The 27,844-nt window shown below is 37.9% G+C and overlaps 1 protein-coding gene across 1 annotated transcript; it reads right to left on the bottom strand.

The window, feature by feature from the left end:
- On the bottom strand, positions 1–27,844 carry LOC142175672 (uncharacterized). Its single transcript, XM_075242582.1, has 3 exons — positions 27,479–27,844; positions 26,785–26,962; positions 1–98 (listed from the first exon to the last, which is right to left on the bottom strand). The coding sequence occupies exons 1-3, from the start codon at positions 27,842–27,844 to the stop codon at positions 1–3; spliced, it is 642 nt and encodes a 213-aa protein (XP_075098683.1).

Here is a 27,844-nt window from a genome sequence, read left to right as displayed (position 1 = left end):
TCATAAAGAGGACACGCTCAAAATCTGTTCCTGTGTTGTGCTAATAAAAAGCCTAGCAGTAGGAACAGAAATGGGACGAATTCCACGAACAGCAAATCCTATGAACATCGAAAAAGGTTAGAGTAAAGGAAGATACAATAAGGTAAACTCATGGTAAAGAAGAACACCATGGATTTTAACTTTCCACCCAAACTTTTGGGAGAGAAATTTCCATGATATTTGCTACATAGGAGCGGCGGTCAATATTTTTTCTACCCAATCGCAAAAGTTAGGAAGTTCACTAAAAACTTCTATGATTGCTAAAAAGTTAAAACAAACGCATGAGAAAATTGAAATCCTAGGGGAAGTAGAAAAAATAAAGAAAAATACTCAATTGCAAAGTTTCACTTCTTAGGGAAAGGCAGGCTTTCATCACCTCCTAAACATAAGTGGGAGCAGCCACAAACCGAGAATGCTAGCCACGATCACGATCATTATTGGAGCTGACTAAAACTCTCTTGCATCTCGCCACAAGTGAAACACCTTTGCGAAAAAGCTCGAGGTAACACATATAGAGTAAGTGTTGAAAAGTGAAAGGGGATGAGACTAGATTTGACAAATAACGAAGGCAAGCGACTCCCATCTACACTATCGGACCTATTTGACTGAGACAATCATTAAAGTAATGACATAACTCAATGATCACGGGGTCGATAGGTGGGTTGAATCCTAGGTTAAAAGAGTAGGAGTAAACAAACAAATAACCTTCACGATAAGAGGTTATTCTATTATCAACACTAGGAGATACCACAGGAAAATTAGGTCTTTAATGGTATTCACGATGAACCAGAGGAAGAAGACCAGGGATGATCAAAGTAGGGTAATGATCGGCGGGGTTAAGTGTTGCTATGGAAGAAACTTGTTTTCTCATAGCCTCACAGTCTGATTTGAAAGAAAATTCTTGAGGAACAATTTCAGAAAGAGCAGGTTCCTGCAAAGGTTGGTTATGGTTTTGCTAAGTGAGTATTTTGACTATTTATTAGAGCCTTTTAGCTTTTGTTTTAGTCTAAAAGCATTCAATTGTATTCCCGAAAACTGATGAAATGTGCTTAATTGCAGGAATATTAGAAGGTGAACTCCTGAAATGAAATCCAACTGAAGAAGGAGTAATCTAAACTCAAGGACACAAAAGGCATAGAAGCTCAGAAGTGCGGACCGCAGAATATCATCTGCGGCCAGAGAGTATGAAGGAAAGGTCAGTAGAGAAAGGTGCAAAGTGTTGTCCGCACATGAATTGTACGGCCGCAAATGAAGGTAGGACCAAAAGTTCAGAGAAAGTGCATTCCAAGTCCCCCAGAAGTGCGGACCACACAAGAATTGTGCGGCTGCAAAAGAAGAGCTATGCGACCGTAGAAGAGCAAGATGCGGCCGCAGTTACAAATTTGCAGACCGCCGAAAGAGTGCCATGTGATCGCATATCAGAATTATGCAGTTGGAGACTTCCAATCCTAACAAGTTGAAGAATTCTGCGGACGCAGAACCTCCCAAAGGGTATTTTGTCCGAAATTTTCAGCCCTATATAAATAGGCGAGTTTCATATTTTTAGGTCAACTTTTGACATCACCAGCTATAGTAGCCATTTCTCTTTACTTCTTTTAGTTGTTTTTCATATTTTGGGATATTTTAACATAGATTTTATCATTTTAATTTTACAGTATGAGTTTAATTAGTATCTCTTCTTCTATTTTTTTAAATTCAAGCTTGAGTAGCTAGATTTTTACTAGGGTTGTGACCCAACCCTTGTGTGTAAAGCTTATGGGCGTTTGATATAATGCTTGTTTATAGTTGGGTGTTTATTATTTAGCCTTGTTCATGGTTTAATTTTTGAAATTAATGGTTGTAAATATTAGTTCATGCCTATTTGACTTAGTCTCTACTTGAGAAAGAGAAACTTAGTCTAGGAAAACTTGGCTAACAGGAAATTGGGTTAATCGAGAGATTGATAATCCCAATTAAAGGGTTCAACCTAGAGATAGTATAACCCGGCTTGAGCTTTTATCAACTGTTTTGTGCAATACCCATTTGGCCTTGAGAAAATCAAATAGGGCAAAATCACTCTCTGATCGAGAGGTATTGAGTGGGTAATTGAGTATTGATAGATATAATACACCTCGATCTACAGAACAAGTATTAAGGTTCAAATCCCATTAGGCAAACACCTAGGTGATTGTCATAGCCCTAGGCTTTTTACAAAACTTGAAAAACAACAAAAATAATTTCTTAGTTTCATTTCTTAATCATGCAATTTTAGTTTAAAGTAGACATAGAACCAACACCAATTTGTGGAAGTGTAAATTGAGATAGTTCATACTCATATACTACAATCTATACTCATAAATCCCACACATAGCTCCCTGTGAAAATCGACTCTGACTCCTTGTTGGGTATTACTATTGCAGTTGACCATTTCATAACCTTGATTTGAGGTGTGATTTGGACGAGATCAGGTTTCTACATCTAGAGGAGGATCAAGGATTCGATAAAGTTTTGGCTTTGGAAGGTTTTGCAGTATTTTTCTAGGAAGGATTAAAGCTTCGGCTTGATAAAGAACCTGAGCTACAAAATCTACCGCCTCTTCTACTACTAACTAGAGCATAAGAGGGAGGAAGTTCATCACTAATAATTACATTATGAGGGTCTGATGATGGAGAAGGATTTGAAGAATGGGAAGTTATTTTTAATGGTGAAAACACGAAGAAAGGGAAAAATTACAGAAGAAGTGTGGTCATGAATGGAAGAAGAATGAATTTTTGGATGATATGTAATGTAGTATTTATAGGGAAGATCCATCATTATGAACCGTCATCATGGAATCATCACTTCAAACTAACGCAGCCACATAAAACCCTAAAAAGACGCCATAAACTGCAGAGCCAATCATAACAAGAGACGTGTCTCGAGCATTAAATGGAAAAGACATACGTATTTTCGCTTTCGAAAAAAGCATAATGATGTTGGGAAGAGGAAAAAAGATATTCCCGCCATAAATAAACTTGACACTTCATGAATATTCAGAAAGTGGGGGGATTATCTATATTGGTAGAAAAATAGGCATGACATCTGGATTAATGATATAGTGACAAGTGGAATTTGTATTAGGTTAATGAAGAAGGATGATGAGGTGCGGTTAAAATACCTACGGGACTTATGAAAGAAGGCACTGTATCTGACAGTTGGGAAGAAGAAATAGGCATGAGATGCATGAAGAGTTTAAAAGGGAAGATTCATGAAAAATTTGTGAATATGCAAAGGGGGTCAACATTATCCCTGATTATACACGATCATTTATTATTACCATAGCTGTTACGAGTAATATTTGTAATGGATAGTTAATGCAGTTAATGTTAATAATAGGTAGGAGTTAAGTGAGGGGGAACTATTGCATCTTTGTATCCTTATATTATGGTCTTTACTTTATTTTGTATGATCATCATAATATTCACGAACATATGCAATCAATCTTTTACTTTATCCCTTCTTGACTGAAGATTCTTGTCCATAATTCTTGGGAGAAAATAATCAATATCAATAAGGTTTCTTTCCCTCGTTTACTGAATATTGAGTTTTAATTGATTTTTACTCTCTTGTTTTATTCTCTTACTTTTGGTAAAGTGAAGTAAACTTGGTTATTAGAATTCGATTTTCTTTAATATTGACTTTGACCACAAAAACTATTTTTTTGTTAAATAGATCAAGTGTTGAAGCTGAATAAAGATCAGTTGCTCATGTTGTTGCTGAACTCACTTGGTTACACTCTCTTGTCCAAGATCTTCATATATGTGTTTCTTCACATTCCACAATTTTTTTGTGATAATGTTAGCACCATTTATTTGGATCACAATTGTGACCATGATGCCCACACCAAGCATATTGAAATTGAAGTTCATTTTGTTCGTGAAAAGGTTGCATCAGGCACTCTCCAAGTTCTATATGTTCCAAGTCAAGATCAACTTGCTGATTTGTTACCCAAAGCAGTTCCTTCTCTGCGATTGTTATATTTACATGACAAGCTCTGTGTTCTTTCCGATCATGTATCTCTTGAGGGGGAGTAATATATATTGTACCTAAGGATAGTATAGTCATTTTTATGTACATGTAAAGTACTATAAATGTATCTCCATGTACTATGAACAAATCATTGTAAAATAAACATTGTTACACTGTGGAGTATCGTTAATTTGAGTTTTAAAAAAAAAATCTATCACCATTGCTATAGCCAACCCAAAATCAACTTCCTGAAAATTCTTGTTTTATTTTCAGTTCAACAACAACACTAGAAAAAAAACCATCTTTCTATTTGAGTTTTAAAAAAATGGGTTGAAACATCAATGAAATGTATTTCAAAAAGGTTCCTAGATTAGTCATACAATTTTAACTTTTCTATATACCACGCGAATAGAGAGAGAGAAAGAGAATCGGATGGTAAGGTTTTGAAGGGATGGCTATAGTTGCACAATTCTTTTTAACTTGTGATCATGTTTCAAGTAACAACACTAGATACAACTATTTATGCCAATGGTCCCCTTTAATAGACAATTTCCTAGTGGGGAATTTGTATCTATACCAAATTTTGGGGTCACGATTGAACTTACACATGTTTTGCACAAAAAATTACAAGTCTATCCACTTTTTGGATAACTTCAGATATACAGGCTTGAAGTAGCAAAAATTTATGTCTGAAGTTTGAACTTCAGACTTTTTTACCTGAAGTGTGGTCTTATCAAAGCAAAACTTCAGATATTTTTTCCTGAAGTTTGGCCTGACTTGCAAAGACAATTAGGCAAACTTCAGTTCATAGTGCAAACTTTATTAGCAAAGCTCTCGCCTCAATTCTCAAAAAGGCTGAACCATTGGAAGCTGTAACGATTCGGCCAGTTGTCTCATGAATTACCGCTCCATTTCCTCCATTTTTACTTCATTATGCTTTGTTATCCGTGTTTTATGTGATCAAGTTGAGTAGTTTACGTTTGGAGTGAATTTGGTAAGAAATGAGATATTTAGTCTCTTTTAAGAAGGTTTAAGTTGGAAAAGTCAAGAGGATATTAACTTAGGAGTTAGAGGGCTCGGATGTGAGTTCCGATGGTTCGTTTAGCTTTGGTAGGTGATTTATGACTTAGGAGTATGATCGGAATTAGTTGTGGAGGTCCGGTGTAGAATTACGATTGAATTGGTGAAGTTAGTATTTTGGCGATTTTCGGTTGGTAGGTGAGATTTTGATGCGAGGGTCAAAATGGAATTTTGAGAGTTTCAGTAGCTTCGTGGTGTCATTTGGGATGTGTGTGCAAAATTTCAGGTCATTCGAACGTGGTTTGGTTGGGTTTTTGTTCGAAAACGTATTTCGGAAGATTTCTCAAAAACTAGGCTTGAATCCGATGTGTTTCGAGTAATTTGATGTTGTTTGAGGTGCTTTGATGATTGGAACAAGTTTGAATAAGGTATTGGGTCATGTTGATGCTTTTGGTTGAGGTCCGGGGGGGCCTCGGGGTGAATTTGGATGGTTAACGAGAAGATTTTGGACTTAAGAGATCTCAGAAGTTGCTGCTTCTGGTATTTCTGCACCTGCAGATTGGGGACCGCAGGTGCGGTGCCGCACATGCGGAAGAAGAGCCGCAAAAGCGGTTTGGGAAGAATAGCCAAGGACAACAGATACGGCATATGGACCACACCTGCGGAGTCGCAGATGCGGCTCGTGGACCGCAGATGCTGAACCTAGCCCCCTAAGTGATTTCCGTAGATGTGGAGGAGTTACCGTAGAAGCAGTACCGCGGGAGCGGTGGTAGGATCGCAAATGCGAAACCCCATGGGCAATAAGTCATCTTATCCGCGATTTTGAGCCATTATTCTTCCATAACTGAGTATTTTGAGAGCTTTTTGAAGGTGATTAAAGAGGGATTCAAGGAGAATTGATTGGAGATAAGATTTTCAAACCTAAAACTCGAATCTATTGTGAAATTAACCTAGAAATTCTTGGAACTTAAGCTAAAAATGGAAGAACTAGGGCTTGGGATTTTGAACATTTGAATTGGGATTTGAAGGACTATTTGAGGTCAGAATTGAGAACTTTTGGTATGTATGAACTCGTGGGGTGATAAGGAATCTAATGGTGTAAAAATTTCTGAGTTTCGAGAAGTGGGCTCGGGGCTCGGGTTTTGCTAATTTCGGGATTTTTGATATTTTCCGATTGTTTTCGCTTGGGTTTTGTTCCCTTAGTATATTGTGATGTATTCATTCTAGTTTTGGTCAGATTCGACGCGCGAGGAGGACGATTTGAGAGGCAAAGGCATCGCGAGCTAGAGATTTAGCCGGTTTAAGGTGAGTAATGAATGTAAATGATGTACTGAGGGTTTGAAACCTCGTATTTGCACATCGTAGTGCTATATTGAGGTGAAACATGCGCTTAATGATGAGCGTGGGGTCATTTACTAATAGGGATTGTGACTTGGTCCATCCCGATTGATGATTTTACCGCATATTTAATTGAAACTTATTTGTTATCATCATTATTTGGACTGATTGTCATATTTGGGCTTCGTGCCAACTATTTGAACCCTCTGGAGATTTTTATCACTATTTCCTCACTGTTTGAACTCAGTCGTACTGTTTTCCCTTGTTTTACAACTCAACCACTTTTACTCGGTTTTGGAACTAAAATAATATTTTAAATAATGTTTTGGGTTGAGGACTACTGTATGCCGAAGGGCTTATGTGATTTTTGGGCTGAGTATGGCCGAGGGACAGATGTGAGGATACAATGATACTGATATGAAGCTGAGGGACTAAGATACATACATACGCCACGAGGTGGCTGATATTGATATGAGGCCGATGGCCTAGATTTGATTCTACAAGATGGCTTGATATTGCGCTTGGGCCGTAAGGGGCCCCTCCCGGAGTCTACACACCCCCAGTGAGCGCGGGTAACCAGTTGTGATATGAGAGAGAGAGCCAGAGGGGCTGGTACTGTTCTACATATTTATTTTTCTTTAATTGTCTGTCACTTAGCTGTTTATCTGTTCTAGAATTATCTCATTCCATTTTTCATTGGTTTATTTCTTTTATACTACTTGTTTAACTGCCGCATTATAGATTACCCTATTTATACGTGATTTCTTACTCTCTGTCATTATTTATGCCTATTACTTACTGGGTTAGGGTACTCACATTACTCCCTGCACATTGCGTGCAGATCCAGGTGTTCTAGAGGCTGAGTGAGAGTTTTCCAGTCGATCAACATTATTCGGGAGTATCGAGGTAGTTGCATGGCGTCCGCATCCCTGATTTTTCCCTTCCGTTCTATTGTATTCTGCATTCCTGGACTGTTTGTGTAGTAGGCTATTGAACTTGTATTAGAGGCTCGAGACTTGTGACACCGGATCACTGTGGGCCATGTAGTAGTATTACCTTTTGACTTCCGCATATTTAACTTGCTATTTTAGAACCTTATTATGTTAATTTGACAATTAAACTGTGTTAGCTGATATTGGACTTTATAAGAATATGGGTTGTGGTTGATAGTTGGTCAGACTTGCCTAGCAATGTGTTGGGTGCCATCACGACCGGGGTTGGGGTCGTGACAGAAGCTTATTTAATACATGCACCAGTACTAAAGGAGCGACCCAAGTGCTTTGGAAAAAAAAACTATAAATACGTAAGTCGTAACTGTCGCGCCCCTTTTTCTCGCAAAATCGGGTTTATGACATTTGGGAGACAACTCGTTCCCTTTCGGGAATTGGGTTTTGAATTGAAGAGTCGCCACCTAATGATTAAAGTGCATTAGGACACTAGGAGGGGTTTGTTTTGAGTAACCAGAGATTGGGTAAGGGCTTGAAATTATCCCAAAGGGAAGGTGTTAGGCATCCCTCAAGATCCACTACTGTGGTTCCCGGCCAAACTATTATTGTGACTTAAGTGCAAATAACATATAGGAAAATATAGGCTTCAAATAAGAGGGAATTTTCACGTAATGGTTACAAATAAACAAAGAAAAAGGAACTAAAAAGAGTTGATTTTCTTAAAAGAAATGGTTTTAAAAGATTTAAAAGAAACAAAGAAAACAAAGGGAAGGGGGGTCCTAAGTTTATTAATAATATGGATGATCACCCCCCACAACATCCGGTAATCACTCCTCAGTGAGGGGCTACACGTGATGTTATCTCGTGATCATCATATCCATATCTACCATTCCCACCCTGTTAAGGTATTAAAGCGCGGAATGGTCTCATTTACTTATTGCATGCTATTACCCGCCCCAATCATATCAACCCCGAAGGCACTTGGGACTACTAATACTAAAGGGAGGAGGTATTGTGCTTATTTGTGGTTTCAAAAGATAAAATACTAAGGCGACAAACAAAACACATATAGCAAGTGTGGTGAAGCATATAAACAAATAAAAGGGCTCAAACAGACCTCCTTTAAACCAAAGAAAGCACATAATGTAGCATGACTTGCATGTACTATTTAGAGTCTCATTAAAACTTAAAAGGATCAAGGCAAATTGATTTATTATATAGTTCAGATAAGAAGCCCGAATCAGGCCTGCCTGCTGGTTGTAGCATATTAAATCTGATTCAGTTTATAAACTTTCACCCTATGGCTTGCCTAAGTGTTAGACAAAGACCCTATAGGCATGATATCTACTTATTCCAGAAATAATGAAGTAAACATGAATACATACTGATTTAAGAAAAAATCGTCTGTTATTAAAAAAGGCTAGTTTTAGCAAAAGAGCATGCGTCACTATTACTGGTTTTAGACTTATAAGCGAGTGAAGCAGTTCAGATTCGATTAAAGCTCCTATAGGCATGCTTTCTATGTGTTGTCGATTTTGGACACTTTTATAAACATAGTAAAAATGCAGAAATCCTATAGGCATGGCATCTAGATGCTGAATTTCGTTTAAAGCCTATGAACATGATATCTGATTGCGGTTGATTATTTAAGACCTATAAACATGTTTGCCTAATAAGGAATGCATAGGCAGGATATCTATATGATACGCAGAAAATTCAAAAATTCCTATAGGCAGGATATCTATATGATACGCAGAAAATTCAGAAATTCCTATAGGCAGGATATTTATATGATATGTAGAAATTCAGAAATAACCTATAGGCATAGTATCTATATGGGAATGAAAGATTCCTATAGACATGGTATCTATACATAAGAATGCAGAAATTCTTAGAGACATGGTATCTATATGAGAATGCAAGATTCCTATAGACATGGTGTTTATATGAGAATGCAGGAATTCATAAACTCCTATAGGCAGGTTATCTACCCCTTTTTGCATACATAGTTACCCTTCCCTTTTCACTAGCCATCCCCAAGAGTTTTATTACAAAGTTATTACAGCCCAGAAAGAGTAAAGTAAAGAAAAATATACAATCAGAAAAAGTACAACCAAGGAGAGCCTGATTTAGACTTCCTGTCTGAAGTATGAAGTAAACCAACTCCAAGAGATCTTATTTCAAAGTCTTTCTCCCATCCGGATGTGTCAGAGTTCCCTAAGAGTTTCATAAGAACTTCGGGCAGTGCTTACATCCAAATGTATCTCTAAGTTTAGGACCTATTGTCCTTAACTTTTGGGCATCTTAGGCTAAGTTCAGGACCTATTGTCCTTAACTTTTGAGCTTGTTAGTCTAAGTTCAGGACTTCAGGACCTATTGTCCTTAACTTTTGAACTTGTAACTGTAAGTTCAGGACCTATTGTGTCACGACTCTAAACTCAAACCTGGTCGTGATGGCGCCTCTCGTGAAGACAAGGCCAGCCGACACAACACCCATATTAACCCTTTAATCATTAAGAGTCATTTTTAAGCCTTTAATTAAACAAATATTTCATAATATACGTCTAAATGAACAGTGCGGAAATAACATACAAGACCGACATCGGGGTGTCACTAGTCATGAGCATCTACTACAACTGTCTAAACACATCAAGACCAATATGGTCGGAAAAAAAATGAGAGGAAGGAAGCAGTGTTGCGAACATCGTGTAGCCACCTTGCTAACTCTAATGACTCCGCGTCTAAGCAACCAACACCCACTACCGGGTTCCAAAATACCTAAATCTGCATACGAGGTACAGGGAGTAATGTGAGTACTCCAACCCAGTAAGTAATAAGAGTAAATAAAGACTGAGCAGTAGGAAACAATGAATCCACAATTATGATAAACTCAATAACCGCAACAAGCTTTCAAATCAGAATACGAGTCATTCGTCTCATTTCAAAATTTAGCTTTTGGTAAAAATCAATTAAAATACCTTCTAACGGTTTCAGTAGGAATTCAATACTATTTATAATAAAAGAGATGAAAACTAAAATCAGCCCCTTGGCAAAACAGGAGTCATAAATACCTCATAACAAGGAAATCTCTGTAGAAATAACAAAAGCCAAATCAATGAGGAAGTTCTGAACATCTCATAACCCCAGCTTAAATGAAAGTTGTTTAAACACATTAATTCAACATTTTTGACAGAGGCTCGATATAAAGATGAGTGAAAGCAGTTAATAAATCTACATATTCGATGGGAACTCACTTAAAGAGGAGTAAAAATCAATAAGTTCCTAAACAGGCCTCTCAGTCAAAGCATCACGCAGGTGCATGTACATATCTATCGCCCCTTGGGCTAGTCTCTCAGTCACTCGCGACTCAACTCTTACTAAATCTGTGCTCACACACAGCACTCACGCTCAATAGGTACCATATAGTAACCACTACGACGCGCAGCCCGATCCATATATCACTGCGGCGTGCAGCCCGATCCATATATTTCGTCGACGGCGCTCACTGGGGGTGTGCAGACTCCGGAGGGGCTCTTACAGCCCAAGCGCTATATCGCTGTGGCGTGCAGCCTGATCCAACATATCGCTGCGGCGTGCAGCCCAATCTATAAACATACATATATATATATACATACATATATATATATATATATATTGCGGCGGCGTGTAGCCCGATCCATAACTATATAATCTTCACAACTAGGCTCTCGGCCTATCTCAGTCATTAATCTCACAATCAGACTCACGGTCCATCTCAGTCATCAACCTCACGATCACTCGGACCATCAGTAAAACAAGGAACTCAGCCCAAACAGTTTTCATATTTTTAAGAAATAAAGTGGTAAACCAGATTTAAACAATAAACAGGTAAAACACGACTGAGGATATGCTTTCAAAACAAATAGAGTGAGGAAAAATAGTGGAAGTACCCCTAAGGGTCTCAGCAGGTCGGCACAAGGCCCCAAACATAGCATACAACCCAAAATATAAAAATATCAAATAATTAACTATCAATTACGCATTAAAATAATCGTTCGGAATGGACTAAGTCACAATCCCCAGCGGTGCTCTACCCCACGCTCGTCATCTAGCGTGTAAGTCACCTCAACATAGCACAACGATGTGTAATCCGGGGTTTCAAACCCTCAGAACAGCATTTACAATCATTACTTACCTCGAACTGGCTAAATCTCTAGCTCGCGATACCTTTTCCCCTCAAATCGGCCTCCACGCGTGTCGAATCTATCCAAAATCAGAACGAATACGTCACAATATGCTAAGGGAACAAAGCCCAAGCGAAAACAATCAAAAATACCAAAAATCCCGAAATTAGCAAAACTCGAGCCCCGGGCCCACTTCTTGAAACTCAGAAATTAACATCAATGAAATCCCCATCCTCTTACGAGTTCATACATATCAAATTTACCAAAATCCAATATCATATGGTCACTCAAATTCTAAAAATTCACTCTCCAATTTCAAGCCCTAATTCCTCAATTTTTAGGCTTAATTCCATGATTAATTATGTGGAATTCACACAAGAATCGAGTATTGAGTCCAAAAATCTTACCTCCAAGTGATTCCCTTCGATTCCCTCTTCAATTCTTCTCAAAAGATCCAAAAATTGCTCAACAATGGAGAAAATAGACCAAAAATCGCGAAACCCATCTTTTAAACATTCTGCCCCAGGCATAACTACATCTGCGGTCCAAAAATATGCTTTTGCGGTACCGCATATGCGGTCAACTCATCCTCTTCTGCAGAATTCATTAAAACCGGCCTTAGCCGCATCTACGGTCACCTCGTTGCATCTGCGACTCCGCAGGTGCGGTCCATATTCCGCATATTTGGCTCCTGGCTCTACTCCTTCAAACCGCATCTGCGCCTTCCCTTCCGCACGTGCGACACCGCACCCGCGGTTTCCAAATCGTAGATGCGAAAACACCAGAACCAGCAAAATCTGAAGCTGCAATCAACATCAAACTTCTCCATTAACCACCTGAAATCATCCCGAGGCCCCCGGGACCTCAACCAAAAGAACAAACATAACCCAATACCTTATTCAAACTTGCTCCAATCGTCAAAACACCTCAAACAACATCAAATCTACCAAATCACATCAGATTCAAGCCTAAGTTTCTAAAATCTTCCGAAATACGCTTTTGATAAAAAACCCAACCAAACCACGTCCAAATGACCTGAAATTTTGCACACACATCACAAATGACATAATGAAGCTACAGCAACTCTCGAAATTTCATTTCGACCCTCGGATCAAAATCTCACCTACCAACCGGAAATCGCCAAAATATTAACTTCGCCAATTCAAGCCTAATTCTACACCAGACCTCTAAAACCATTTCCGATCACACTCCTAAGTCATAAATCACCCAACGAAGCTAACCAAATCATAAAAATTCCATTCCGAGCTCATATACAAATAAGTCAACTCTTGGCCAAACTTTTCAAATTCAAAGCTTTCATCTAAGACTGTTCTTTCAAATTCATTCCGATTTTCCTGAAAACCAAAACCAACGATTTAAATAGGTAATAATTCATCACACAGGCTAGTCATGCCCAAGAACTGGCGAGCAAAGTGCAAAAGCTCAAAATGACCAGTCGAGTCGTTACATCCTCCCCCACTTAAACATACGTTCGTCCTCGAACGTGCCCAGAGTTGTTCCAAAAGCCAACCAATCACTGAATAACCCTACTATGCACATACCAGGGGTGATCCCATGTCACCCTATCACATATAGGTCTGATAATACAATGCAACTGGAATTTCACAATCCGACCTAGCCCATAAACCTTAGAACCACATTTCCACTCCTGAGATCATCCACAAGATCAAAATCTCACATCTATACTCCGAATAAGCCCGAACTGGCTGTAATAACCCATGCCTGCAACCTCAGGTGCAATTACATGGTATACCACATACCTCAACCACTTGTAGCGATAACTTCTAATCGCAACAGCTGCACATAACAACCGAATACTGGTAGAAAACCTCTTATCAACCAAAGTCTCATCCCCAACTTCCATATACTGCCAATGATAAATAAACCACACCGTAAGACATAACCATTCCTCAGATCAACCATTCATGAAGCCACTTCTCCTTTGGCAAAAAACCATAGCAATTTCTAAGCCGAACCTCGATATTATCCTTCCAACATGCTGAAATCAAATCCGTTCGTATTCATTAATGATCCCAATGATCTCCTCTGATCCAACACACTACCCTGGTAACATGACACATCAATACAGGCTTAAGCCACAACTTGCATAATACACGCACCAATAAGCAACGGTCCGAACATACTCAAATCATGAAAATGACTCTAACGAAAGAGTTGCCCCTCAAGCTCACCAATACCATCACAACACAAGGCTGAGAACCCGTCTCTCATCATAGAAATAGAACACATGAATCTAACCTGCAAGATCATAACTCCACATATCTTCGCTGCAACGTGTGATCCTATCCAAATGTTGCTCCACACGAAACTCCTCGAGTCACTATGCTCGAAATTGACAACCACGCACAATTTGATGTCTAGAACCAAAGTAAATCATCATAACCACGGTGAAGCCAATAACATATATCACACAAACCCGAAAGGACATAATCGATACGCCATTCACTGAACAACACCCAATACTCTTCCCGCTCAACTTCTACTATGAAACCCCAATAGAACCTCACCATATGTGCCCATAACCAACAAATCATACATCTCGCAACATAGAAATGTAACTCATAGACCCCAGATTACTAATGAGCTCAATAACAATCGAATCAATACATCCCTCAATAATACAATTTGGTGCCAACCAAGCCGACTCAAGTTAGAATAGGCATCTACATTGGTCTGCCAATGAACTCCTTGTCAAGAAAGTCCTGAAGTTGCTCCTTCTACCCCTATAACTCTGTTAGTGCTATACGATACACGGTGCCCGGCATCAAATCAATACTGAAATCAACAACCTTGCCCAGCGGCATGCCCCGCCACAAGAAACACATCCAAAAAGTCCCTCACCACCGAAACTGAATCAATGGTAGAAGCCTCTGCACTAACATCTATCACGAAAGCCCATATAAGAAAGACAATTCTTCCCAGCCGTTCGCTGGGTCTTCGAAATATAAAATCTCTCTACTAGGACATAATCCGTCGAACCTTGCCACTCAATCTGTGGTATCTCCGACATAGCCAACAGCGCCGCCTTAGCGCAATATTCCAAAATGACACAATATGGAGACAACCAATCTAAACCCAATATCACATCCAAAAATTAGCATACCAAGTAACAAAAGATCCGCTTGGTTCTCCAAACCCTGATAGTCACTAAACAGTGCCAATACATACAACCCACGACCACAACATAGCCTGAACACGAGAACTCCTAGTCTCCAACTCCATATAGCACACGAATCACCACACCTGATCCCAATCATTCCACGAGAGATTCTCTAAAATTCCCTAGTGCCATCAAGCAAACTCAAATATCAGCAGTCGATCTAACAAGAAGTGTTGCAATACTACCGAAGTACCATCAACTTAATCACCTTGCCTCTCTCTGAAACATATACCATCGTCTAATCACCTCAATTAGCATTACCATTTCCTTAATCATCTGAAGATCATTTCTCAAATCATCTGAAGCTCATTTCTCTAGTTATCTGAAACTGCCAGTGCTGCCTAAGAATTTATGACCCTCTATTCAAATCTGAACCGTGACCTACACATGCCAATCTCCATCCTACACAACATACCGCACCAACCATACCACTCTAGGATAACTGCAAGAACTTCATATCCCTTCTGAGCCACCAGCAACTCTGTGCTCAGCCAACCAAGAACTTTCCATTGTTCCAATCTAGAAGAAACTCACTATACATACCATGCTCTTTATGCCCATAGGAAATATACATCTCCAATCGAGGTAGAAACTATCAAGAACTCTCCGAGTTCCCCTTGCACAAACCAGACCCGCCAAGACTGAATCTTTCTAACTTGACCAAGCTACACAAGCCATCAAAACCTAAGAGCACTGCCGCGAAATACCTATAGAAACTCATAATAAATATAGAAAACACTACTCTTGACATCTTCCAGCGAAACTCAGTTTCTAGCCACATATACAACTTGAAAATACCCAATTGTTACATGTAAAATCTTGGACACAGTAGAACCATTTCGAGAGTCATTCACTCTACTCAAACTGCAATTAGCCCGATCAAAATAACCGACAACCTGTGCCTCATTAGCACTTCAGACACTACAGAATGCAACCTCATCCCAATACAACCAAGCAACTTCCTGCTCTATGCACCGAGCATCCTTTACCAACAACAGCTCAAGACATCCCGTGATTCTTATACACCTATGAAGCATGACATAACCTATGTAAAAAAATTCTTTTGCTCGAGCCATCCTCGGTCTCAAACCTCCGTAAGCCATAACTGATTCACCTGCATGCCTCCAACTGGAACCAATATAGAACATAATCGTGCAATCAACTAATCGATAGTGGACTCCCCCACTTGGCTCGAAGCCATAGATCAACACATACTCAATAACTCATAACGCATATACTCTATTGATGCCATAATACTGTAGTGAGATTAAACTTAAATCCTTTGTAAGATGGTGAAGACACAGATCATCTAGTACTTGAATCTTCTGCCAATCTCGCATTCATCCCCGCAACAGTCAAGCCCACTCTCTTAAGCGGCCCAAATTTAAATCTTCAACACTTATATTTCACTTTGTAAATGAGATCTTCTAGCCGACAACATGAGGATCACACAACCTCAGAACATTCCGCAGGAGATAATCCACCTATTTGTCGTCAATTAACATTCCTGTATACCTCCCACCGTCACAAACATTACACAGTCACTTAGTCTTCCTGAGTCTGAACTCATACCGCGACATAAAATTTACTTCATTCCCGACTAGGAAACATGAAAAAACTCTTCACACGCCTACAACTCGGGGCTATACCTCGAACCTAAATGGAATTCAAGCATCTAATAGTTCTTCTATCCTCCAACAGACCCTTCTCGTCGCTTCTAATTCGAACGGACATATCTCGCAGTCATAATATACTCATCACGAAGCCATCCAGCCATCACTCCCACAAACAAGGACACTACCGAACATATAAGTTCAAAAACACTTGCTCACACAATCAGCATCTCGGTGCTCAAGCTATAGGCAAAAATCCGGCCTCAAGTCCTCCAGACTAGCCCAACCTCAACACACAGAGATCACATCTCCCCCTCGATCAGGGAATCACAAGCCATCGATGCACATCCAATACTGAGAGCTCATGCGCACACACGAACCCATGGAAGGAATTCAAAGAGTTACATTCAAGCTGAATCAAAGAACGCACGATAAGAATTCAAGAATGTGAAGTTTTCCTAAAGGTTCTGCATCCTCTCAAGGATAAATACAGACGTATCTGTACCGATCCACGAGACTCTACTAAACCTGCTCATAACTCGTGAGACCTATGTAACCTAGGCTCTGATACCAACTTATCACAACCCCGAACAGGCCCAGTCATGATGGCACCTCTCGTGAAGACAAGGCTAGCCGACACAACACCCATATTAACCCTTTAATCAATAAGATTCCTTTATAAACCTTTAATTAAATAATATTTCATAATATAAGTTTGAATGAATAGTGAGGAAATAACATACAAGCCCGATATCGGGGTGTCACTAGCCATGAGCATCTAACAAGGTCTGAATACAACAAAAATAGCCAAAATGTACTAAGTACAGAAATGAAAATGAGAGGAAGGAAGCAGTGTTGCAAACGTCGTGCAGCCACCTTGCTAACTCTAATGACTCCGCGTTTGAGAAACCAACACTCGCTACCGGGTTCCAAAATACCTGAATCTGCACACGAGGTGTAGGGAGTAATGTGAGTACTCCAACCTAGTAAGTAATAAGAGTAAATAAAGACTGAGTAGTAGGAAAAGATGAATCCACAGTTATGATAAACTCAATAAGCGCAACAGGCTTTCAAATCAGAATACGAGTCATTTGTCTCATTTCAAAATCCAGCTTTTGGTAAAAATCAGTTAAAATACCTTCTAACGGTTTCAGTAGGAATTCAATACCATTTATAATAAAAGAGATGAAAACCAAAATCGGCCCCTCGGCAAAACAGGAGTCATAAATACCTCCTAACAAGGAAATCTCTGTAGAAATAACAAGAGCCAAATCAGTGAGGAAGTTCTGAACATCTCATAAACCCCAGCTTAAATGAAAGTTGTTTAAATACATTAATTCAACATTTTTGACAGAGGCTCGATATAAAGATGAGTGAAAGCAGTCAATAAATCTACATATTTGATGGGAACTCACTTAAAGAGGAGTAAAAATCAATAAGTTCCTAAACAGGCCTCTCGGGCAAAGCATCACTCAGGTGCATGTATATATCTATCGCCCCTCGGGCTAGCCTCTCGGTCACTCGTGACTTAACTCTTACTAAATCAGTGCTCACACTCAGCACTCACGCTCAATAGGTACCATATAGTAACCGCTGCGGAGCGTAGCTCGATCCATATATCGCCGCGGCGTGTAGCCCGATCCATATATCTCGTCGACGGCGCTCACTGGGGGTGTGCAGACTCCGGAGGGACTCCTACAGCCCAAGAACTATATCGATGCGGCATGCAACACGATCTATATAAGTATTGTTATGGCGTACAGCCCGATCCATAACTATATAATCCTCACAACCAGGCTCTCGGCCTCTCTCAGTTTTTAACCTCACCACCAGACTCACGGTCTATCTCAGTCATCAACCTCACGATCACTCGGACCATCAGTAAAACAGGGAACTCAACCCAAACAGTTTTCATATTTTTAAGAAATAAAATGGTAAACTAGATTTAAACAATAAATAGGTAAAACACGATTGAGGATATGCTTTCAAAATAATAGAGTGAGGAAAAATAGTGGAAGTGCCCCTAAGGGTCTCAGCAGGTTGGCACAAGGCCCCAAACATGGCATACAACCCAAAATATAATAACATCAAACAATTAACTATCAATTACGCATTAAAATAATCATTCGGAATGGACTAAGTCACAATCCCCAGCGGTGCTCTACCCCATGCTCGTCATCTAGCGTATAAGTCACCTCAACATAGCACAACGATGTGTAATCCGGGGTTTCCAACCCTCAGAATAGCATTTACAATCATTACTTACCTCTAACCGGCTAAATCTCTAGCTCGCGATGCCTTTGCCCCCAAATCGGCCTCCACGCACGTTGAATCTATCCAAAATCAGAACGAATACGTCACAATATGCTAAGGGAACAAAGCCCAAGCAAAAACAATTGAAAAATACCAAAAATTCCGAAATTAGCAAAACCCGAGCCCCGGGCCCACTTCTCGAAACTCAGAAATTAACATCAATGAAATCCTCATCCTCTCAAGAGTTCATACATATCAAATTTACCAAAATCCGACCTCATATGGTCACTCAAATTCTAAAAATTTACTCTCCAATTTCAAGCCCTAATTCCTCAATTTTTAGGCTTAATTCCATGATTAATTAGGTGGAATTCACACAAGAATCGAGTATTGAGTCCAAAAATCTTACCTCCAAGTGATTCCCTTTGATTCCCTCTTCAATTCTTCTCAAAAGCTCCAAAAATTGCTCAACAATTGAGAAAATAGACCAAAAATCGCGAAACCCATCTTTTAAACATTCTGCCCCAGGCATAACCGCATCTGCGGTCCAAAAATCCGCTTTTGCGGTACCGCATATGCGGTCAACTCATCCGCTTCTACGGAATTCATTAAAACCGGCTTGAGCCGCATCTGCGGTCACCTCATCGCATCTGCGACTCCGTAGGTGCGGTCCATATACCGCATCTGCGGCTCCTAGCTCTACTCCTCCAAATCGCATTTGCGCCTTCCCTTTCGCACGTGCGACACCGCACATGCGGTCCCCAAACCGCAGGTGTGAAAACACCAGAACCAGTAAAATATGAAGCTGTAATCAACATCAAACTTCTCCGTTAACCACCCGAAATCATCCCGAGGCCCCGGGACCTCAACCAAAAGCACAAACATAACCCAATACCTTAGTCAAACTTTCTCCAATCGTCAAAACACCTCAAACAACATCAAATCTACCAAATCACATCAGATTCAAGCCTAAGTTTCTAAAATCTTCCGAAATACGCTTTTGATCAAAAACCCAACCAAACCACGTCCAAATGACCTAAAATTTTGCAAACACATCACAAATGACATAACGAAGCTACAACAACTCTCAAAATTTCATTCCGACCCTCGGATCAAAATCTCACCTACCAACCGAAAATCGCCAAAATACTAACTTCGCCAATTCAAGCCTAATTCTACACCGGACCTCCAAAACCATTTGCGATCACACTCCTATTCAAAGCTTTCATCTGAGACTATTCTTTCAAATTCATTCCAATTTTCCTAAAAACCAAAACCAACGATTTAAATAAGTTATAATTCATCACACAGGGTTAGTCATGCCCAAGAACTGGCGAGCAAAGTGCAAAAGCTCAAAATGACCAGTCAGGTCATTACAAAATCAGTACACATAAGGGTATAGGGGAATGGGGAAGTTGCAAGAGGCAAAAGAAAAGCAGGCTGAAGGGCATACCCAGCAATGGGAGATACTGGCACACCTTCCAGCTTGTTTGCTTATAGTCAAAACCCCAATGGTTCAAACTTAATTCGTGGACAACAACTTGCATTGCCATGCCTTAAGTGACAACTCAAAACACATAGGGGTGATAGGGGAATGGGGAACACACATAAGGAAATCAGCATGCCAATTTAAGTGCTGAGATATACAGAACAGCAGGTGAACATGGATACAAAAGCAGCAAATACACATTGTTGTGGTGCTAAGAATTAAATCCGGACATACCAGTTTTCAGGAAAACAAGTAAAGAAAAACAGTAGGTCTTGTAAAACAGGACACAGTGCAGACAAGAAGAGAATATTATTATGAGAGAGTATGAGTTCAGAAGGATTCTGAAAAAGTCTTATTGTTTGTGAAGAAGGTCGTGCCTTTTATAGTGCAAAATCAGGCAGAAATAAGGTAAGAAAATAGTTGAGGAACTGATTGTCAATCAATTACACAAGACTCCCTTTAATTAAGGGATTCAGATTCAAACGGGTAAAAACCATTTAAGGAAAGAAATTGAGTAAGCACTTTGTGCACAACATGCAATTAGGGGCAAATACATAAAAGGTTATTTTAAGGATAGGGTTTTGAAGTACACGGTTGTACAAATAAGGTAAGAAAATCAATTAACAGCCAGTAAATCAAAGGTCAGGGATTTTTGTATGAATGAACCGAGTCAAGAAAGGTGAGAAAGGTTTTAACTCAAGGGAAATCAGCAATCAATGGAAAGGAATGAATCAGACCATATTCAGAGGGAGGTATGAACTAATCACAAATTTAAAAACTACTTTAGAGGGAAGTTCGTCATATATAAAGAGCATACGAACATGTTAAGCATGAAAGAAGGTTGTTGTGTCATTGTAAAATCAGTAGAAAAATCCAGTGTGGAAGAGTTTAGCAAAAAGCCAGAATCAAAAGATGTCCAAACTCAGTTTAGAGACCCGAAATTGGTTTGAAAGAATTAGGGGTTATGAAATAAAACCCTAGTTCAAGCCAATCACATAACCAAACTTGGAAGAACCCCGAATTCTAGGGTTTCTACCATTAACCGAGTACAGAGATGTGAAGGTAAGTGATCGAAACAGGCTCAGAGGTCTTAGAGAAGAACTGAGACCCCTTGCATGTTTCTTTCAGCAGCAGAAACTCATGGGAAAAAATGATAGCAAGTAACAAGCAGAACATAGTAGAAGAATTCAAAGAAAACAGAGTAGAACAAGCTAATATGAAACATAATGGAAAAGACTGATAAGAACAGTAGAAGAAGCATGCTAAGAAATTTTAGAAGAAACTTAAAGAGAGCTCAGTAGAAAGAACTAAATAAGGAAACTTAAGAACTGAAAATAGAGTAGAAGAAACACAAGAACACAGGAGAAAAGAAATACAGTAGAAAAGCATGCGAGAACATAGTATAGGAAAACACAGTAGGAGAAGCATACAAGAACATGGTAAAAGAGAAATACAAGACCACAGTAGAGGCAAATACACACAAAGGAAAAAGGAAGAAAGTCAGAGAAATATTTTCAGAAAACCCTAGATCGGAGAAGAAATGTTTTTGAAACTAATTTTTGAAAGAAAAATCAGAGAAATCCTTTGAAAACTCAGGGAAAGCATAGAAACACAACAGATCTAAAGGAATCGGAGAAAACCTCGAAGGGTTAGGGTTTCAGAAAAACCCTAGAAATAAGAAAGGCTTTGAAAAGTCACTGATCTGAGTCAGAGAGGTCAGAATCAGGCTCAAACAACCATGGTACGCCGAAGCAAAGTTGGAGATGACCATGAAACTTCGAATCGACAGAGGTCTAGATACGACCCTTCATAGTCAGGCCTTAAATCTTCAGAAATCAGGCACGTGGGAGTCATAGGAGGCCAGTGTAGGACTCTCATAGCCTTGGAAGCCATAGATTCTGGTGGCTTTCGGGGCGGAGATGGTATGAGGCGACTAGGGTTTGAGAAGGTTCGAGAGTGTTTGAGAGAGTGGAGGGTTCAGAGGTGGCTGGTAGGTGAAAATGATTAGGGTTGGGGGTGTTGGTGAATTAAAAAAGGTAAGGTTGAAATGTGGTCGTTGATCATTTCGATCAACGGCCTGGATTAAAAGAGGGGTCAGACGGGTCATTCAAACGGGCTGTGGGTCGGGTAAGTTTAAGAATTGGGCTGGGGTTCAATTGGGTTTAATTGGGGTAGAATTTGGGCTACAATTGAAATAAATCTAGCGAGATTTTAAATAGCTATTTTTCCCCTTTATTTTATATAAAATAGCAAATTAAATTCTGGAAATAAATTGAAAGTACTAAAATGATTTATAACATATAATTATCAATTAAAAAATTCTGGACTTAATTTGTATAAATATAAAAGCAATCAAATCATAAATGAGGCTAATATTGCAATTACATGCAGTTGAGCTTTAAAAATACTAAATAAATTTGTAAAAATATGCAAAAATTATCTAAATTGTAGTTTAGCATAAATATGAGAACTCAACAAGTGAATCACAAAAAATGATAATTTTGGACACTTATTGGATTTTTCTTGATAAAATAAGGCAATAAAATTGATTTTGAAAGCCTTTAAAATTAAGGAAAAACAATAAAAATATTTGTAAATACTTATATATGCATACATATGCTATTTTGAAAGTATCTTGCATATAAAAATATACAAAAAAAAATTGGGTATCAACAGTAACTACTTAACAGCAGAACAACCATCAATGCCTCAGTGCACAAACTCTATAGTAAAGCTTCAATTGCGTATGTCTGAAAGTTTGAGCTTCAGCATTTTCTGCCTGAAATGTGGTCTTATCAAAGCAAAACTTCAAATATTTTCGCCTTAAGTTTGGTCTGACTTGCAAAGACAATTAGAAAAACTTCAGTTCATAGTGCAAACTTCAGACAAATTAGTCTGAATTTCTTCGGTTTGTAGTGGAAAATTTAGATAAAATCATATTTGAACTTCAGATAATCTTTTCTGAAGTCTGGCCTATTAGTTGCAAACTTCAGGCAAAGTTTAACATGGTAATGTCTGAAGTTTGGCCCTACAGTCCCAAACTTCGGATCTTTGAGATATTCAATAATTGAGTCCCAGATGCTTCTTCGAGTTTCACGCTCCCGGACAATGTTCAATCATGTTTCCAACGAGGAATGCAGCCAAGTATTTCAGTCAAATAATTCTGAATTAACAAACCTGAAATTGTCATAGCGAAATATCTCCGAAAATTTGAACTCGAGACTCAAACAGTTTTAATGGAGTTTCCTGATTTGTACTTCTAGTTCAAATCTTAAAATCAAAGTTGGTATACATTCATTCAACTCCATATTTAAATAATCAGATGATTTCAAGATTAGATCTTCAACATCTCAATTTCTAATTTGAGTTTTTAAGTTCCTTTAATGGTGATTTTAACTCAAAACTCATACCTTAGTGCTAAATCACTATATACTTTGTATCCAATTAATAATACTTACACAGAGTCTCATGTATTTGAAAGAGAAAAGAAGAGGAGGAAAAAATGAGTGCATAGGTCGCAAGAGAAAGAAGAGGAGGCGACAACTGGTTTGAAGTTGTCAAAATTAAGATATAGGTTAAATAATTTTAAAAATATGAGTATAGGTTAAATGGGAACGATCAAATAGGACGTCTCGTGCAATTTCTACCTTCCTAATCCTTCTTCTCGCTGACCCCCAACATCCTTCCCTCCAAGAACTCCCCACCTTGCTCTTGGGGTGACTCGAACTCACAACCTCTTGGTTGGAAATGGAAGGTGCTTACCATCAGAGCAACCCACCTTGTCAAGGAAGCTAAATTTGTGAAAAGATTTTTAATTTGTGAGTTTCATCTCTCTCTTTGCGTGTCTCAAGTGGCTGGACCAAGAAAAAAGTTGGGGAAATAAAAAAAGTGCTTCTTTCTTCAAATAGGCTGCCTTTTTTTTTTTGAATAGTTGAATAAAATTTTAAATGGGAAAGGCCTAAAAATACCACTCAACTTTCAGAAAAGGCCTATCCATGACATCCGTTAAAAAAATGCTCATTCTATGCTACTGTCGTTACACATATGGCTAACCTATGCCATTATTGACTAACGGCTCAATTTTTATTGGCCCATCCATGCCACTGCCGTTAGTCAATAATGGCATGGATGGGCCAAATGTATAACGGTAGTGACAAGAAATGAACATTTTTTTAACAGATGGCATGGATAGACCATTTCTGAAAGTTGAGTGGCATTTTTAGCCTTTTCCGAATTTTAAATACATTCCACAAAGTGGCTACTGGTGCAAATATTCCAAAAGGAAAATCATCCAACTACTCTTAAAGGAGAAATTTATCCCATTTGGCTAACAAGTAAAATTTAATTTTCTTTAAATGCGTGGGTCGCTTGAGTGTCAAAACTAAGCGGTGATTTTTTTTTTTTTGGCTTATCTAATCGACATATACTCATTTCTCCTTAAACCGTGAACAAAGTTGTGTAAGAACAATACAAGCATGTGCAGCTAGGCAAAGCAACCCGAATATTGCACCCCTTGATGACAAAAGTCCAATAGCCCAAACGATCACTAGCCTTTTGTCGGATGTCCCCGAAGGGACCAGAAGTAAAATTTGAAGAGTGTCCCTAAAAAAGGCCATTCGTTGCAAATAATCCCCAATTAATATGGAGTTCAAGCCCTTACAACTCAAAAGTTTAGATTTTACTTTCTATATATTTTTCCTTTTCAAACCGAAAAAGGAGAAATAGAAAGCGACGTGCAGGAATCTATACATGCAATTTCATAAAATTATTATCGAAAAATATGATGAATCCAATCACATAGTTTCGTAATAAGACAATTTGAGCATCAATTGATGTATTTTTTTCAAAAGATATTTTTAGTAAATCAACAGGCAGAGTTAAAAAAAATTGCAGAGTTTTAATTAAATATTTTATTTTTAATATAACATTTTTCAAGTGCAGAATTCTCATTATATACCGACAATGTTGTGAACCATGTCAGACTCCATAACGGACTATAGGCTAGAAGAGATGAATGAGCCTGGATCAATTGGAATTATTGGGCCGAGTAAAATGTAAGAGAATTATATTTGGGATCCAAACCCAGTGAGCAAGTGGTTAAAAAGGACTAGGATTATCCGAATTATGTTGCAACTTCAGCTCAAGTCACTACTTCTCACCTATCTTTTGAATCTGTATCTTATCCCCTTTTCTGTCTAGTTCTCGTCTCTTTCTGATTACCTGTTCTATTTTTTCTTAGTTTTCTGTTGCAATTTCCTTGCAATTGTTAGTAATTGCTTGTAGCGCTGAGTTTAGTATTCAAAAATAATCAGTCAGTTCTATTTAAAGAGAGTTGTCTATTTCTAGTTCGTTACAGACAAACTTTCAAATAACTTAAGAATTGAGTACATTCAGAATTATCTCCAGAGTGTTAGTTCAACTGAGAGCAACTCTTTCACCGTCTTGGCAATCAATCATGGGATAATTTCATTTTGCATACAGTCTCTAAGTTTGATTTCTGTAACGTTCGTGTCAGCCTTGTATACAACATCACAGCACTCTCTTCTACTACCCACCTGAAAACAAATTCTAGTCACATAAATACCACATATTTATTATTAAACCAACCTTGTAATTTTTTTACGTCATCAGTATAATTTAGCATGTTATAATATTTTAATTTATCTGACTCTTTTAGTTTAACTAGTTTAACTTGTTATAGGCATTTATCTATAGTTATGTGACATGATAACATAAAAATTCTTTTAAATTTAAGTGCATAGAAATTAAATCATTAAAAAGAGTTTATAAAAAAATTTATACTATCGGATTATCTGAAAAATAACTACATGTAACCTTCCATAAGTTAGATTAGCAACCTGAAAAATAAGATATTAACTACTACATTAAGTTAAAATATACTAAGGGGTCGTTTAATTACCGGCATTAGGATACTAGTCTCAAAATAGAATTTGGCATTATATTTATCCCATGTTTTGTTATGGGTATTAGCTAATACTGGTATAGATTTTATACTAAAATCTTGGTGTTAACAATCCCATATTATATATGGAGTATAATCCTAGGATTATTAAGCCTTGAATATCCCTCTTTGTGACCATATGGTCCCTAATATTATAAAAATTATATATGATATCAGCTTATAATTTAAGTTCCATAAAAAAGAGTTTAAATTATACGTATTTATGGTGTAAAAGATATTTAAATAATAAGGTCACTTATAAGTAAAATCTCTATAATAAATATTAATTTGTGAATAAGTTGGCAAAAAATAAAAACTAGCATGCTATTACATACTATTAAATTTCACTAATGCTATAGAAATATTTAAATTGTCAATGCATATAACTTAAATCAAGAGTACCGATACTCACCGAGTCAAGCTTCTTCATAGGAGACAGGACATGAATTTCTGAAATGTGATTTGCTGAGTGATTACCACTGAATGAACAAGGAGGTAATTTACGTGGATATTTCCTTGTATAATTAATAAGCAAATAATTTTTCATTTTCTGCATAGACTCAAAGAAAAGCAAATGGGGAGCTTCACAAGGATTATTAGAAGGTAAACGAGTATTAAAAACAAACCAAGGTTTAAACAATTTACTCCAAGGAATAAAAGTTTGTAATGGTATTGTTATAAGACTTGGAGGAAAAATGGACTCATAAATTTGAATTGAATAACCCCATGATATTGAAAATGTCCAATTTTTAGGCTTGTAATAACAAATACTTTGTTGTAGGATTCTTGATTCATCTCCTAATTTTGCAACTTTCATAAGATGGTTTAATGATTGAGATTTGTTCATTAAGGGAAATATTGGGTCTATAAAATCAAGGTGGTGAAGAGAGACAAGAGGAGATTGTGGATGTGCTGATAGGAATCCAGATATGTCACCATGCAAATCCATCTGCAATAACAAAGATAAAAAAGTATTACTTATAAAAATTAGTAGTTAATTTACATATATACCGGCCGAATATAATAAGTTATTACTGTATTTTCAGGTAATCATATTAGACTTGTTAATATTAATTACACATTATTATAAGTCAATTTAACCTGATACATAAAAAATTCATACATTATCATATTACATAACTTAATAGATATGCTTAATCTTTATGATAATTAAGCATTAATTAGTAACTTCGTAAATATTAACTAACAAGCTATCATCAATTAAAAATCACTTATAGTTATCTTGAAAAACATGCCAAAAGATTCTGCAAAAAGAAGAATTAACGTAAATAGCCGTTCACCCAAACGCTTAAATTAAAAATAGGTGAGAGATGCATAATGTATATTCATGTATGATATGTGTATATATCTATGTATAATCACTATATAATTTATATAAACCACTAAAAAAAAGTAAATTGTGAATACAACCAGCTATTTGTGTAAAAATTTCTGAAAAAAATACCTGATGGAAGCCCTTTTGTCGAGTGAGAGAGACGCCTAAATCAGCTACACATGACTGTAAAATACGGTCACCCCCATAAAAAGTTGGATATCTTTTAATACAAATATCCAAATTCTCTACCATTGCCTCCACAAGAGCATAACTAAAAGCATATCCACCTCCACCAAAAGCCATATTAAAAGAGTGAACAAAATTTGATGCATGAGTTTCTGAATTCATCCCAACATAATAATATTTCCTATGATCATACTTAGACAAAACCTCAACCAAATTATCTAGGAAAAATATAGTGTCATCATCAGCCATAATATACCATCTTGCACTCGTATTTTCCATCTTGAATGTCTCCGCTACGACGCGCGCCAT

This window comes from Nicotiana tabacum, chromosome 3 (genome assembly GCF_000715075.1).
Source record: "Nicotiana tabacum cultivar K326 chromosome 3, ASM71507v2, whole genome shotgun sequence".
NCBI classification, from domain to species: domain Eukaryota; kingdom Viridiplantae; phylum Streptophyta; class Magnoliopsida; order Solanales; family Solanaceae; genus Nicotiana; species Nicotiana tabacum.
Note: the sequence above shows the minus strand (reverse complement) of the source record. Positions and strands in the feature narration are given on the sequence as shown.